This window comes from Coturnix japonica, chromosome 3 (assembly GCF_054131305.1).
Source record: "Coturnix japonica strain WE chromosome 3, WE-NBRP24, whole genome shotgun sequence".
NCBI classification, from domain to species: domain Eukaryota; kingdom Metazoa; phylum Chordata; class Aves; order Galliformes; family Phasianidae; genus Coturnix; species Coturnix japonica.
Genome location: NC_140665.1, coordinates 4,807,239 through 4,824,201, shown reverse-complemented (window position 1 = coordinate 4,824,201; position 16,963 = coordinate 4,807,239). Strand labels below are relative to the sequence as shown.

General features: G+C 42.6%; 1 protein-coding gene and 1 long non-coding RNA gene across 6 annotated transcripts in view; both read left to right on the top strand.

Annotated features, from left to right (window-relative positions):
• The first annotated feature begins 74 nt into the window (after positions 1-74).
• The window catches only part of PPP3R1 (protein phosphatase 3 regulatory subunit B, alpha), a 28,584-nt gene continuing 11,695 nt past the window's right edge, over positions 75-16,963 (top strand). For 2 of the 5 annotated variants that reach the window (XM_085540948.1, XM_085540947.1), the window contains exons 1-2: positions 75-282; positions 16,889-16,913. Coding sequence is in view for 1 of the 5 variants with exons in the window: in XM_015856510.3 (XP_015711996.1) it covers positions 280-282 (3 nt within the window). In the remaining 4 variants the exon portion in view is untranslated. Of the gene's footprint in view, positions 283-16,631; positions 16,784-16,888; positions 16,914-16,963 lie in introns of all 5 variants that reach the window. The other 3 variants (XM_085540949.1, XM_015856510.3, XM_085540946.1) reach the window with 2 other exon arrangements.
• LOC107310669 (uncharacterized) lies at positions 289-14,707 on the top strand. Its single transcript, XR_001553673.3, has 2 exons — positions 289-13,197; positions 14,178-14,707. It is a non-coding gene; the product is annotated as an uncharacterized LOC107310669 (long non-coding RNA).

The following is a 16,963-nucleotide window of genomic DNA, read 5'->3' as shown; positions in this document are numbered from 1 at the left end:
GTCCCGCTCTCCGCCCCCTTCGCGAGGGCGGCGCGGGGCGCGGCGTGTTCCCGGATGTGGGAGGCCCCGCCTCCGCCGCCGAGCGTTAGCGCCGCTCGCTCCCCCGCCCTCGCTCGCTCGCTGCGCGCCGTTGCGGGTCAGCGCCAGCAGCTCCTGCCGCAGTGAGGGAGCGGAGCACAGCGGGCCCGGTGGCGGCGCCCAACGTACGCTTGCAACAGCCAGTGCGGGCGCTCGGCGGATCCAGCTGCAGAGGACGACGCCTGACGCCCACCCGCCACCATGGTGAGGAGCCTCCCCGCTCCCGCCCCGACGAATATTCCAGGCCGGGCCGCGCGGGTGGGCGGCGATGGGGGGAAGCCGGGGTGGGGGCTTTCGGACCCGCCTCCTCCTCCCCCTGAGCCTTCCGCATCCTTCATGGGCCGACGCCGCGCTTCCCTCCCCCCTCTCCTCGTTTTTTCCCCTCTTCTTTTCCCTTCTCCCCGGGGGCGGGCGCGTTCCCCGCTTCCCCTGAGCCGCCCCCGTGCTCCCCGCAGCGCGGCGGGGGTTCGGGCCGCCCCTCGCGGCCCTCAGCGCCGCCTCCCTCCCTCCCCTCCCCTCCGTTCTCTCCCCTCCCCAGGTGCCGCTGGCTGCCCCCCGCCCCACACTTCGCTCTGCCCATCTCCGGAGCTTCCTCTCTCTTCCCCTGCTCGAGGAGCCGTGAGGCACGTAGCCCGTGGCGGCGGACGGGCCAGCCGGGTGCTGGGAGCTCCGTGGCGGAGCCTCTCCGCTCCCTTTAATCATGGCGATTTAAATTTCCCTTTTACTGCCGTAAAATTAACCCGGAGATACGGTGCGGAGCCATGTAGTATTGCGCGTCGACACTAGGGGTGTCTCCTGCCTGCCGCCGCTGCCAAGAAATCAACGCCCTGTTTTAACAAACACGTATTTTAGCCCAAATTCTCCTCTCCCGGGCTGCGGGGAGGCTGTGGCAGCGTTCTGGCGTTGCAGTTGGAGGACTACGGGTGGCTTAAGCTTTTCCATTCTTCCTTCCCTAAGAGCGAGGCCAGCTGTCTGTCACCGCCCGCAGGGCCCGGCGGCTCAGAAGGGGCTCTCTTGTTTTTAAGCCGGGGTTTTGTGGTCACTGGCCTTAAAAACTGAGCTCCGTGCTGAAAGTGACGTGGCACGTTAAATGGGCTTCAGTGGCTGTTAGGTGTGAATCTGAAGAAGCATTCAGAAATGCAGGTTTGTTGTCAGCTGTGGCCTAAAACAATGTGAGTAACGAATAACTGCATGCCCTCCTTGGAAGGCAGAGACAAGCGGGCTTGTATGTTGAGAATGAGGATTAGTGAGATTGGAGGCTTAACAGAACCAGGCAGTTGAAATTAGAAGTGATACCACAGTTGTGGTACTGCTGATGCTGCTGTGAAGATGCAGGTGAACAGTTGCCACCGTCCAGAGGGAAGATTTAGGTTTGATGTTAGGGGGAAGTTCTTCACTAGGAGAGTGGTTAGGCCCTGGAACAGGCTGCCCAGGGAGGTTGTGGATGCCCCGTCCTTGGAGGTGTTCAAGACCAGGTTGGACAGGGCCCTGGGCAACCTGATCTAGTAAAGGTGTATGTTTGGTGGCCCTGCCAGGCAGGGGGGTTGGAACTACATGATCCTTGAGGTCCCTTCCAACCCGGGTCATTCTGTGATTCTGTGAAGGCATTCTACTTAGTATGTGATTTTGTTGTAGAAGTGAATTTTCACATCTAGAGTTTTAAAGCCAGTTGGAATATTGAAGTTTACTTAGGTGTGTGATCTACAGAAGATGGAAACCGTTGATAAATGAGGAAAGAAACTTAAAACCAGTTATAATGTTCTGTTGATGGAGTGAATGTGGAACTTTTTCTTTATACAGTGGAAGATGTGTTTGGGAGGGAGTGAAAACTGAGTCAGTTTAAGGAAAATGATGGGCAAATCGAGTGCCTTGGGATCTTTATTTATCTTGTGAGGTATCTGACATAGTACTAAAAGAGAAGCTTTGAGGGGGTGAGATTAACAACATCTAAATTAGCACTGTTATAGGCATGTTCAAGAAGGTGAACTTCTTCCTGACTTGTTTTTCTCTTCTCCTAAGCAGTTTATTCCTACAGGAAAGCCACAAAAGCAGTTCCCATGCTGCTTATATATTAGTTCTTTCCCAGAATGGCCATCAGGAATAGGGGAGATGCTCACGTGCAATGGCCCTTTCACAGTTAAACTCCTCTGCTTCTGGAGGAGCAAATGGTGAAAGGAAGATTGAAGTGGAGGGGAAGGAATGATGTAAGGCCTTGGTCAACATCGGGACAGAGGAGTGGAAAGTGCTTGTGCTGTGCAGCTGTATATTGCAAGAAAAGAAATGTCCTGTTTTACTTTCATGTTCCTGTTGAAATAAGAAGAAAGTTCTGTCTCCTTACCTCTGGGAATGGTAAAAATCTTATTGGCTGACTTGATTATCTAAATTGCTTATACGTGTTCATTCTTTCTGCAAAATCATGAGCTCTTATCTTGTGCTGTCATGAAGCTGGTAAATGCTGCCCTCGTTCAACAAATGAAAAATACTGAGATTAGGGATAAGAACTTACCCAAGGCTTTTTGCTATGTAGAATTTAACTACGTGTGATCTGAGAAATACACAGTGTGTTTGTAAATCTGAAAATAAATATGAAGTCTCAATCAAATGAACTGCTCACAGAGGTCTTGGGGTTAGTGGTTTAGTTTGCGTGCAGCCACCTGGCACTGTGCTGTCCATTGAAACACTTGATGGCAGCTGTACCTAAAAGCTCAGTCATGTGCACTGCCTTCTTTCAGCATCTTTGTAGCACCGTGTTAACCATTTAGAGAGGCTTCCTTTAGAAATCAGGCCTGGAAACTAGCTGCTATATCCAATGGAACTCTCCGACTTGTCCGTAACTTGGCATTTACAAGCTCTGTTGACACATTGTTCCACAAGTAATGAAGGAACTCTAATGATATAAGTAATACTTAGCTGTGTTGAAGAAGTCTCAGAAGTCATTTAGATGCCTTGGATTAAAGGGCAACATTGCTGCTCTGGAAGTGTTAATAAAAATCTTGTCTTCCAAGCTGTAAACAGGTTATGAGAGCTAATACACTCAGGTGAATGTATGTGGAATCTGTTGATGGACACTTCTAAGCAAGCCCTTAAAGCAAAGAACCGGAAGTCCCCCAGTAAGCTGATACTGTGCCTTTAAAAAGCTTCTGTAGTCAGCCTGAAGATCACAAGCACAATTACATCATTACCTTAGGAAGTTAAAGTTGGAATTAAAAATGTAACCATTCCTGAAATGAACCTCCTCTGGCACATCTTGAGGCCATCACCTCTTGTCCTACCCTCATTGGAAGAAACTTTTTTACTCATATCCAATCTAAATCTCCTCTCTTCTAGTCTGAAGCCATTTCCCTAAATTGAATTTACAACTGAGCCCCAGGCTTGGTGTTTGAGCAGTGTTGTTGATGCTGAGTCAGTGCAGTTAGCACTGAAAGCACTTGACAGCTTTCACAGATCAAAGCTTGATTGCCTGTAGGTCTGCTAACCTGAAAGTAAGGCTGTATGAAATAGACTTGATTTCTGTATTTGATTTCAGTTGATTATCTTAGCACACTGTACTAGATCAGGATGTCTAAATAAGTTCATTACATGTTGTTAAACCATTTTTTTTCAGGAGTTGTAATAGAAGTTCAGGTAGTTTTCGAGGAACTACTGTTGTGATGTCAGACAGCATATTGAAAGATCTCATTAGTGACAAAGCCCATTTATATACTATGAAAAGTTAACAACGTTGAATCTTACGTCGTCTTTAACATTTGAGTGCAATTCTAATGTTGCTGAATCTGAGTTTGTCCAGAATTCAGCTGGGAAACATTCTCCCTTGAGAGGCCTGTGTTAGCTGGGAGGTCACATTGCCTTTGCTGATGAGAAAACAAAGAGTCATGTGAGAGGAAAGACCTAAAATTGACAGGAAGTATAAGATGATGGTTTTTAACACATAGGTGTTGTGTGTTATAACAAAGTGCTGGAACGTTCCATAATAGGATGCGGAGTAGATAAGGATTCCTAAAGAATTGGGAAAAGTTGAATGACAGATGAAGTGATTTTTTAGCAGTAGTTCAATAGTGGGTTATTTCTCAGGGGTGTCATTTAGCATCTGTGCTGTTGTTTTGTCAAGTCAATTAACCTGTGTCTCCCAACATCTCTCAGAACAGCACTAAAAGTATTTCTTAAATTACATTCTTTGATTTACAGACTGATGTATCAATGTATGTGTGTCATATGCCTCCACATTTGCAACCTGTAAGCTTTAGAAGGCCGAGGAGGAGGTGAGGTAGGAAGCTGCAGAAAGGCAGCAGTAGCCTGTGGTCTGTGGGTAGACTGTGTATGCATGCACGGTAGTGTCAAAGCCTTTGGTGGATGGGAGCAGTGATTGGGGCTGTGACAATGGGATGACTGGATTCTGGATTGTGAGTCTCCAGAGCAGCTTGGAAGTCCCTGGGGCTCTGCAGGGCTTAATATGGGAGGCTGTGGATCCTATCAGTAGCAGCAATTCTTTTAATGCGTACTGTCAGCTTGCTTTTATGTTCTTTATAAGGTCAATTTACAGCTCGTCTCAGGACAGCTGATTTCAACCTTGATGCTAATTAGAACAACGAATGAGCTTTGATTTCTGAAAAGATGATGGAATTTTTTCTTTAGCACACGCTGTGAATCTACATAAATGCAAGGCGGTGTAAGTTAGATTTTGGGTAGTCGTTCAAATATTTGATGTATCTGTTATTGTTTATAAACTACCAAGAGTGGGTTTGAATTTTAATTCTGTTTTTGAGTGTCCTCCCTCTATTAGCTTGTAGTAAAAGCGCTACATGTTTGTAGTGGCTGCTGAGTGCTAAATACTTGCACCTAAAATACTGCTTTTAATTGCATTTGAATATGTCACATAGCCAACTACTGGATGGATATCACCTCACCATTGAGATATGGAAGAAGCCAGCATTTCCTTTGTCATACAAGTTGTGTGAAGAAAACTGGTCAAGGCTTTGAAATATTTCTTAGCAAGAAGATGAATTGAAAGCAGTGTGGCATTTTTGTGTTTTACTCCTTGTCTTTTTGCATTCCTCTGATGTGAAAGTCTGTGATGAGCATAACTGGAAGGCTTTGGAAGCTTGCATGGCATCTTTTTCACTAGTAGCAGTGTTAGAAATTCGGACCGTTCCCTTAGAATGCCCCAGATACCTATTTAATGTATTATAAAATTCTTGATGTTTTAATTATAATGGGTTTTGATCCATGTGTTTTGGATTGCTGTGTTGGAAGGGCCTGTTTTCAAACCATGACTCATCTTTCTTCTTGACTGAATTAATTCTTCACGCATCCCTGAGTGTCATAAACCAAACCAGAGCTTGTTAAAATGTCTCAATATCTGTCAGCTGTAAGTTCTGATGTAATTATTTTCTTCTTTGGGGAAAAGAAGAGCTAAGCATTAAGATTAGTATCAACTATTAGGCACAGTTAAGAATACCAGCATACGGTATCTATTTTTCAGATTCTGTATCTATGCAATCACTTCCCTTCAGCACAGCCTGCCCCTTCCTTTGCTTTGCACACCCTCTCCAATTCTGCATCTTTGGCTCCTTGAGTTTCTGTTCTTGTCAGTTCTTGACATCAAGTCTCAGTTTCCAGATGTGTGTCCTTTATACAGTTCTTTGTAACATTTTCCAGCCCTTTTTGTGATAGACCATGAGGGATACTCTATTTGTTATCTACTTTTCTTTACGATCTCTTTCGAGGTGCTGTTTCCATTTTGGCTCTAGTTGCTGGCCGGCCGTAAGACTCTTATCTCCCTTCTCTTAAATTCAGACTTCCCTTTTTTGCACTAAGTGGTATCAAACTCTTTATAAGCTGCTTAAATGAGGAGGAGGGGCTGGTGACAACGTCTATTTATGCGACTTGTTTCAGTGCTCTTACACTGCTCTTTACTTGAGTAAGTACTGTGCATTGACCTGAGTGACTTTCTTGAAACTTAGACTATGTGAATTGATGATACTCTCCAATTGACACTTAAACTTCTTCACTAAAGGACATTTGACTCTTTTAAACTGTCACTGCTGACTGCATCAGCTTTCTTTTTCTCCTAGGCCATCTCAGATCCATTTAAAAATATCCTTGCAACTGTTCCCATAGCCCTAGTCTTTGCAATCAGCACATTGCTGAATAAATCTGTTAAACCTGTTAAAATCTAGGAACTTAGGAGAATCAGTTGTCAGAGGTAGATGCGCTGCTTACACTGCTTTGAGTGTTCCTAACCTATTTGCATGAAAAGGGAATTACAGCCAACTGTAATACATAATAATAATATCTATACCAGATAATTCTGGAACAAATAGCTTAACTTGTATTTTCCTTTGTCAGATGATAACGTGCTCCATTTGATTTCCAGCTAGGTTCTCATCTGGTATATTTGCCTCAGTCTGATACATGCTTCAGGTATATCTGTATATTCTCAAGCAGACCTTGTTGCATTTTCTTGCCAAAGTTAGGAAAAGATTTGTTTTTCCTACTGGGTGTTGCCTGACTGCTGTAGCTCATTTGGTGCTTCTGGAAAACCCTCTGCAAAGAGAAGTAGTATTTCTCTTTTCTAATGCTCGGAGCTTTGGGTATTAGTTGTGTGAAACTGATCTAATGATTATCAGTTTTCTTGCTGCCTGTTCTGTCTTTCAGTGCTATATCTGATCTTGGTGCAAGCAAACTAAGGAAGTTCAGAGGCTTCAGAAGACAGCTGCTGTTAGCTTTGCTTGCTTGCTTTTGCATTGTCACAGCTCATACTTTGAAGAGGCAGGGCTGTTCATCCTACAGGTAATGCAAATGCTTACCTTAAATTTCTTTCAAAAATATTTCAGAAATCAGTGTAAATTTCCAAGCAGAGTAACAAGTAATCATCATTTCCATAGCGCGCTAAAGCACTGTTACATGCATTGCAGAGAGAAGACAGACTATCTTTACACTCCCTTGGGCTCAGGGACGATAGCATTTGGCTGGAAGTACTATAGAGAATATATATACATTATATATTTTATTTTCTCTATTCTCCCTATTCCATATATATATTTATATATATATGTAATATATGAATATGTTTTTTTATCCTATTTCTGTGAACTTTTGGGGGGATGTATTGCAATAAATTGCATTCTTGCTCAGTTGTTCTGAAGAGCTCTTTGCTGAAGCTCCCTGGTTTATCTTTTTATAGACCTGGAAGTGCTGATGATTAAACTGGCATACTTGAAAGCAGCCTTGTGAGAGTATATAGAGCAAATCAGAGTTCAATATGGCCTTAGGTCAAATGAATATCTTTTAATAAAGTAACTCTTCCTGTTTTAATGTAGGTCAGCCAGGGGTTGGCTCTCAGGTTGGTTGGACTGCTGTTCCTTGGCTTTGTGTTGGTGTGGAAGCTTTGAATGCTCCAGACAAAAACTTTTACCTCCAATTTGGTGCAGAGAAAGGGAGATGGTAAGGGAGCCTTAAGAGCCTGCTTGGTGTTTTACTGGTAAAACTGGTGGTTTGACTCACAGTAGTTTTGCGTTTCATCATTTGCAGGCTGTGAGATGTTAGATAGTGGCTTAAGCATGATTTGGTTTTTTATTACTGGTGAAAACTGTCCTAGTCCTAGTTTTTTGGCAATGCTTGGATGTGTTGCCTTAATGCTGAATGAACTTTGGTTTCCTTTGCTCTTCAGATTTGGAAAAATAAAGTAATCTGTAGTTGCTTTTCTTTCACACAGTCACACACTGCTTGCCTGGCTGTCATTTCTTTAACTCTTTAACTCTCATAATCATGTAATATCGTAGTTGTTGGTTAAAATCTTCAGTCATGCTTTTTACTTCTTCTGCATAGGAAAAAGATTATCGACTTCTATAAAACTCTTCAACTCCACTTTTGTTATTTGTAAAGTTCGGTGTCGTTTTTAAGCTTACGTCACCTGTATGTCTTTTAGCTGGTTTGGTACTTGGATTACTGGTCAGGCAGCACGGTCTTGTTCTTGTTGTCACTAACAGGTGGCACAAGGTGTCTTTGTCCTTGATAGGGCAGTGCTTCGGGGTGGCTTGGTTAGGCAGCTTTACTGCATTCATCTCGTGAGTCCCTGAAGAAGTCTGCTGTGGTCTCTTCTCTAACCAGGGGCACTAAAGGAACTTGGCGGAAGAGCTCTGTGTGCTTGTTTCCTCTGCAATAATATTCCTGAACAGGCAGGACTGTTAATGCTGTTCTGTCACTACAGGTTTGCTGATTCTTACCATCTCTCTTAGAGCTACTGCGAATCTCTGAGTAAGGCTTATGCAATTGTAGTGGGGGTTGGGATGCTGTCTTGATGCTGTCTTTTTTTGGTCCCTGTCTTAAGACTTTACATTGAATGCGTCTGAAACAGTGATTAATGCCAGGTTTCTGAATGTGCAGTAACCTAGAACATTGCTTGGGAGTACGGACCCCCAAACAGTTTTTCATATAGTGTAAATTTGATTTATGTGGTTTGAAAACAGAGATTGTGCCCTGTGAAAAATCATTTGACGTGAGACCACATCTTAGTTGTCACTGGGAATTAATTACTCCTGTTTGCCAAGTGTTTCAAGGCCTTCTGGTGGCTTAAATAGTTGCGGAGAACCAGTGCAAACATGGCCTTTACCTGACAAGTTCTTCCATATTCTGGGCTTGAACTTGTGAGCCTGGAAGTTTTCTGCTGTTGCCAGTTACACTAGTAAACCCGGTAAGAGGTTTTATGGGTGAAACCAGTGCGTTAATGTAAATGGAGCAGTTAAGTTACTGCCTTGTTAATTTTTTGTGGCTTATCTTGAAGGTACAGAGAACCATCCAGGCTTCCTAACGCTTGCTCACACGCATGAGAACTTCAGTGCAGTGCTGACAGAACCTTTACCTACAAAAGATTAAGTTACTTCAGCATCTTTCTGAGAAACTGCCCTGTCTGCCCCCTGCCAAGGGGCTTTTGAAGAGTTCATTATTCATTTATGTTTGGCAGATTATAGCGCTTGGGGAATTTTCAATACTCCTGCAAGCTTTAGAAATGCCGGCTCTGCAATGGTTGCGTAAGTAGATGGGGTTGTGTCCTCTTGGCAGCCATAGATGGGAACTGCCAAAAGTGAAGCAGTCCCATAGTTCGTAAGGAATCGTGCTTTAGCTCCTGAAGTTATCACGTCTGTTCCTAACACAGTTGTCTCTAAGTTTTATTCACAGGTTGCAGTTTTTATGCAAGTTTTGGCAGTGACATGTCTTGCCATTTCATATGGAAGTTTGTGGTTTTTCATACATACGAGGTTTTCCTCCTCTCCTTCAGATAACAAGGATTATTTCTTGTTAAACATGGTACAGTCTTCTCTACCTTGTGTTAAAGACTGTGCTACGTTTGTCTCCAGTCCTGCTAAATCTCTACTTGACATCTTTCATATACTGTGAGGGAATTCATCAGATGAAACAATAAATTTTAATATTCAAAGCACATTACAGATACAACAATCAAGTTACAGTAGGTTCAAAGCAACCTAATTATCCTTTCTGGTTTTATATCTCTGTCTGCCAATTGCCATGTGAGGTGGGCACATATCCCAATGCATGGTGCTGGTGATGCTAACTGTACCTTTGGACTTGACGGCTCCATTTCACATACAGACATGGGAAAAGTACTTTGCAGTAAAGCTGTTTTCTCTCTCTATTCTTTCTACTTTGTGAACTGTTCCCTGATGTTCCTCTTGTGGCCTTAGGAATCAGTCTATCTTAGGTGACAACTTTTTCTTGCAGACACCTGTAGTTCATTTGCAGATGAGTGGTGTGCGTATGGTATAGACTTATGATTAAGTCACATACTTCATTTTACCTTCGAGATCATGAAACCTTTTATTTCTTCTGAAAGCTCTGCAGTTGTAACTGATTTCAGGCTCTGGCATCAACGTAGACAAATAGGAATCACAGTTGCTGCCTTAACTGGCCCGATTTTACAACATTGATCTTTGATCCTCAACACTTGGAAACATTAAAATCTAAAACAAGTGCTTTTGTTCTGTTTGAGTACACGTACTTTTATTTCTGCCTTGTCTTTGATAGTAATTATGTGAAAAGGATGAAGAAAACACTGAAGGTACTGAGCTTTTAGAACTGTCTGTGTATCCTTAAGCTTTCTTGTCTGATAGAGATTTTGGCAACAGTAGCTTTCTCTAATTTCACTTCTTGCTTCATTTGGCTTAGGGCTTCCCTGTGATATCCTAGAATAGATATTTGCCTGTGACGGCCTTAAGCCATTAATATCTCATTTTGGAGGGGACCCCTGAACAGCGTAGTGTTTAAATAAAGCATAGCCCAAGTGACTGGCCTGATGCCAGCCAGAGGACAAGTGGCTTCCCTTAAAATGCCTGACAGAGCTTGAGCACAGCCCTGCCTGCATTAGGTGGTGACTAAGGAGGGCTGAGCAGGCTCTGCCACAGACACGTGCAGACGTCCTCACCTACTGCACCTTGGGCTGATGGGCTGTGTGATGGAAGCCCATGTGCTAACCAGGGCAGAATCTTCTCAGGACCCACCTTTTCTGCTACCAATAAACGTATCCAAAATACCGTTCTCATAATATGTCTTTTTAAATGTGTCAAAGTGAACTCAGACATTTTTTCCATACTTGCGAAGAACAACAATACCAGGATACTGTAACTGCTTTAGCCTGACTTGATCCTTACAGTAATCCCCAATCTGGCAATCCCCTTTGCCTTGCTTCATTATCTCTGATGTCTGCAATTTAAACGTCATGCTCAAGAACTAGATTTTTATCCCCTTTTTTTTTGAGTTCCTTCAGTACTGAAGGGCTGAAGGGCACGGAGTGCTTTCTTCAGAGGCGGGATTAATGAATGGAGGCTATTTCATGAATAACAAAGTAAAAAAGCACTTGATTGGTTACTTCTTGTCTGAGCTGTTGAAAACATTGATCAGTGTTTTCCGCAATTGTAGAATCAGCCCCTGGAGAGCATTTGTTAGTTGAAGGAAGAGTGAAGAACGTACTAACTTTACCTTGGCAGACTGAAAGTGGGAACATTGAGCACCTTTTTACATTGAGATGGAGGAATGACGTGATAGCACTTCTTGGTTTCTGTTTTTCTTTCTTGTGGGGATGCATGTGGTTTAATGTCCTCAACATGAGAAGCTTCAGGAACTTGTGCAGGAGCAGAGTCAAAGAAGCTGAAATTGCAAGAGAAATTCCTGAATATCTCTTACAGTAGAATAAATTGCCTTTCTCTAACTTCTTCATGGACTTCTAATGACCCACACTCATAATTTGGAAAACAAATGTATCATAAAAGCAGTAACTTAAAAGCAAGTCACTGTTCAAGTCTAATCTTTGTGTTCTAATGCTTAGCATACATCCTAAAATTAAGTAGGTTTTAATTCCTTGGATACCTTTTGAGAATCTGTTGCTTGTGCTTCCTTGCTGTTCCATTCCTGCTATTGCTTACATGGATAACACTGGAGTGTAATGTGGAGATCAGATTTGACATCCAAATTGCAGAAGATAAATGAGGTGGTTCCCAGATTTCAGATGCTGTAGTGGAGTTTTGGACAAGACAAAGATGATGGTCATGAACATATATATCTATATATGTATGTGTGTATATATTCATATATAAATATACATATATGAGTGGGACACAAGCAGAGCTGAAGCTCTAGAAATACTGATTCATACGATGGCTCAGTAGGCTCAATAATCTTCTGAGCTGGATTCATCTTGGAAATAATGCACCTTAAACTTAGGTTATACCCTCTTAGTTCACTTAGTCTGTTCTGTGGTCGGACTCTTTGAAATGTGGTTGAGAACTGGGGGGTAAACAGCACAGCAGTTGAGTTGCGCCAACTTTTGCATGCTTCGTTAAGCCATCTGAGTTCCTGGCTTCACTTAATTCTTTAGAATCACAACATCTCACTGACATGAGGATGGTTCTGAGGACATCAGGGTGGATTTATTCTTTCACCATTCAAGGAGAAGTTTAGTGCTGGACAGCCTCTAATTCTAAGGAGTGAGTGTTTGGGGAGTTGTTGTGCTCGGTGTTGGGTGTACATCTGTGGGAAGTCCGTAGTAATTACTCAAAGCAAGTACTGTATAGCAGTGCAAGAAGTTACTTCTATATTTTGGCTGTTAGTCTGCCCTATTATCATCTCTTAATTTTAGTTTAGTCATTGTTTGTTTGGTAACTATGCTTCGATATCCTTAAATAGAATTTTTTTACTCTTAGTGTCTACAGTGAAAAGCTTCAAAGCAGCCTGATTGCCCTTTGAGTTAAACACAAAGGCTGCACTGCTAGTGATCTTATCTATAGTGACATCATCACAACTTTGCTTGTGATCATCAGTAAAGTGCTTTGTTTCTCTTCACTGATCTTTCTGGTATTACAGGCTGCTCTCAGGCTATGACTCTACTTCTCTGGATTGAGGGATTTCTTTTAAAACCAACAACAAGGAAACAAACAGAAAAGCAAGCAAAGAAAACAGTCACAAAACCTCTTGAATTTGATTTAACCAAACAGCATGTTCATGCTGTTTCTTGAATAGGATGGCTGAAGATGTTCTCGCTGTGTTTTTCCAGTTGTGTTTTATTCCTGCATGACTTGTTTTAAGCCATATTTGTTGTGGTATCTACAGAAACTTTGGGCAGGTCTTTCATCTGTGCTCTGGCAAACTCCTTGTAGGTTTTAATTGCTCCGGTAAGTGACGTATTAAAAGTACAAATTACAGTTGGTGAGATATTGAATATTTTTCTGACCATGCATTCAGGTAGTTGAGTATTAATGTGGCTCAAAGCCTCCTGGGCTTTGTGTGAAACTCGTCCTAAGAAATGTTTAAGCAACTATGGATATGTCTGTGTGACGTGTTCTGTTTATGCAGAAGTTTTTGTAGCCTTCATAATAAATACTGTCCTTAATTTAGCTTGCCAATTTCCCTATTAATGAAGAATATGGAACGAACCTATGTGACAGCCAAAGCTCTAATAACTCATTTATGGTCACTTACCAAAACAAAAAACAACAACCCAACACCAAAACTCTTCAGCAAGCTGACAGTTCTTCACTGTTAGACCTTTGGAAACAGCAGTACGTGGAAAACAAGGTATGAAGGAGGAGGAAGAAGAATTCTCTGCAACAGGTAATTTTACTAATTGTTAATTTTGGTGGTATGAAGAATGAGATAGAAACATTTTGCATGTTTGTGGAGGCTTTTTGAATCCTCACTGCAAGTCTCCGCTGACTTAACTCGTAACACTGATGTTCTTCTCTAATTTTAGTAATAAATGATAGAAACCAGCTTTCTGTGTAATTTGAGCCTTGCAGTTGATTATCTCCATTAATCTCTAATCCTGACCCCCCAGCTGATGTAGTTTGGTTAACTGTTTCACTTGCACTTGGGTTTGTTCCTGTAGTAACTTCAAGGTGCAGGAGCAAATGCTGTTAGTGCACTGTATGTCACATTGACAGCGCGTCCTGATGTGCCCATGCATTGAACACAAATGCAGAAACACTGGTGAGGTTGCCTTTCTGAGGGAGACTTTGGTACATAGGATTAACAGCCAACTTTAGTATCAAGGCAGCACATACTTCTTAAGGCCATTTACAACAAGGATGAGGGATTTTGTTTGTACTTGCTGCTGAAGTTGAAGCGAATGCCAGACAAATATTCCTGGATGTACTTAACTCATTTTAAGAGCCTGCTCTTGGCACTGAATTAATGCATTGTCTGGACATGGAAATAAATAAAAAGCTTTGAAGCAATCAAACTTTCATCTGCTCTAGGTGTAGTCACTCATGCATAACCTTTTGAGGACTAATTTGTGATGAGGCCTAAGCTGACATTGTGGCTTGCTGGCATTTAAACACATTTAGGTCTGCTTATCTAAGAGCAGAAAACTACCTGAAGGCTGATTATTAGATTTAAGCCTCTAACAACTTACAAAAAGATATGCTGCTGAGTAAAACACATTAGCAAAATAATGTGCAACAGCAAAATGTAGAACAGTTTTGCTGTTGGATGCCTTACTGTATACAAGCTTTTTTGTATAATCAGATGCAGCTGTGAAGTTCAGACTGTTTAATTTATGGGCAATTTTTGTTTTATTTTTTCCTGTCCAGAACTCTCTCAGTAAGAGGATACTTGTCAATATAGTTGTCCTTAGCCAGCCTGCTTTGGATGAGCACGTACAGCACTGATCTCAGGCAGAGAGACTGCAGAGTATTTGAAGTAACTGTTGAAGAAAGAAACCAAAACACACTTTTTTATGGGTAATCTACAGAAGAAAAAAAGACTAAAGGCCATTAATAGGTTATCCATAACCAGTGAAATGGCACAGCTGCTGGAAGGAGGAAGATCAGTGAAGAATATAATTACAAACGTTTGTTAAAGGAGCAAGCTGCTTGACTTGCAAACTTCTGAAATTACTTTTGTGGCATATTTTGATTTATCTCAAGTGAACTGATTTTCCTTCAGCATTCAGAACTTGGTTAGCCCTCTGTTACTAGACTGCACTGTTCTTTGACTGGTAATAATTTCAATCTAGAAGTCATGATCTTACTGCTGAGTAACCAGGAAGTAACTTGTAGGGATCTTAGAGCACTGAAGAAAATCTCAGGACCATTAAAGAAGTATAAGGCTATTCAAAATACCACTCATGTTCCAGCTGCTTGTTTTTAATCATAGAATCATAGAATTACCCAGGTTGGAATAGACCTTGAAGATCATCAAGTCCAACCGCAGCCTAACCATAGTATCCTAACTCTTAACAACCCTCTGCTAAATCATATCCCTGAGTGCCACATCCATACGGCTCTTAAACACATCCAGGGATGGTGGTGACTCAACCACCTCCCTGGGGAGCCTATCCAGTGTATAACAACCCTTTCTGTAAAGAAGTGTTTCCTAACATCCAACCTAAAGTTACCTTGGCACAACTTGAGGCCGTTTCCCCCAGTCCTGTCACCAGTGAGAAGAGACTTGCCCCGCTCTCACTGTAAGCACCCTTCAGATACTGGAAGAGAGCGATAAGGTCTCCCCTCAGCCTCCTTTTCCCCACACTAAACAGCCCCAGCTTCCTCAGCCTTCTCCTCATAGGGTTGATTCTCCAAGCCCTTCACGAGCCTCGTTGCCCTTCTCTGGACCTGCTTCAGTACCTCCATGTCTTTTCTGTGCTGAGGTGCCCCAAACTGAACACAGTACTTGAGGTGAGGCCTCACCAATGCCAAGTACAGGAGCAGGATGACTTCCCTAGTCCTGCTCCCCACACCATTCCTGATACAAGCCAGGATGCCGTTGACCCTCTTGGCCACCTGGGCACACTGCTGGCTCATATTCAGCCAACTGTCCATCAGCACACCAAGGTCCCTTTCTGTCATGCAGCTTTTCAGCCACTCCTCCCCAAGCCTGTAGGGATGCCTGAGGTGGTTGTGACCAAAATGCAGGACTTGACATTTGGCCCTATTGAAACTCATGCCATTAACCTTGGCCCATTGATCCAGTCTATCCAGGTCCCTCCGTAGTGCCCTTCTTCCCTCAGTTACATCAACACTCCCTCCCAACATAGTGTCGTCTGCAAACTTACTGAGGGTGCTTGTAAGTGAAAAGAGTTGAACTCCAGCAGCATGGCAGTAATACCCAGGTGCAGCTGAGGAAAGCATGTTTTATACTAGATATAAGTGCCAAATAAATACATTGCACTCTGATGTTGTCCAAGAAGCTATATGTCACTCATTTCTAAATGTGCTAATATGGTGTATGTGGTAGGCTGCTCACTTGTGTGAGGTATGCTAAATGTGGATCTGGCAGGAAATGCTCATACTATAATGTTTTTTTTAAAGTTGGCAATCGTAAAGTTTTGTCAGAATGTTGTTTCTCTACACATATGTAAGTCACCTCTGCATCAGAGATGAAGTATCATAGAATCACAGAATGGCCTGGGTTGAAAAGGACCACAATGATCATCCAGTTCCAACCCCCTGCTATGTGCAGGGTCGTCAACCACCATCCCAGGCTGCCCAGAGCCACATCCAGCCTGGCCTTGAATGCCTGCAGGGATGGGGCATCCACAGCCTCCTTGGGCAACCTGTTCCAGTGTGTCATCACCCTCTGTGTAAAAAACTTGCTCCTAGAGCTAAACCTCCCCTGTCTCAGTTTAAAATCATTCCCCCTTGTCCTATTGCTGTCTACCCTTGTAAACAACCGTTCCCCCTCCTGTTTATACACTCCCTTCAAATAGCTGCTTTTGGAGATTTTGTAGTAACTTTTCTCTTTATACCTGAGTGCCATTATTTGAGAACTTTATAAAATAAACTCAATATGCTATTCCTTTGAGTGAGGTTTATCGTTAGAATTCTTTGGTGATCACCATCGTGTTAATACATGCAATCAGAGTGATACTTTCCACCATTGTTTCTAGTACTACCTGACATTAAATCTTCTTGCACTAAGACTGTACCAGTGACAGTATGCACCCCTTCTCAAAAAGCCTTATTTGATACTTCCTGAAAAATGCCATATCCCAAGACCAAATCATTAAACTTCCATCTCTGAGGAACACTTCTGTGCTTACCCAGGTCATAGGTGTGCTAGCAGGAATCTAAACCTTGGCATGAGTAGGGCACGAGTAGCTCGCACCTGTCTTCTTGCCAAAAAGAAAAATGAAAGATGAAGAAAATGCTTTAGAAGCTACTCCTGGGGAAATGAACACTCGGCCCATCCAGAACAGGTAACTGCTTGTTTAAATACCTCATTTAAATATAACTTAACAAATACTGAATAGACGGTAACTCTTGCACTGTCACTTAAGAGGTTTTTCTTATTTCTTTTGCAGGGATTGCTGTCCCATTCCTAGATAGGTAAGTATTCTGAGCATTTCTTGTTAGCATTAACATTTTACAGAAAAACT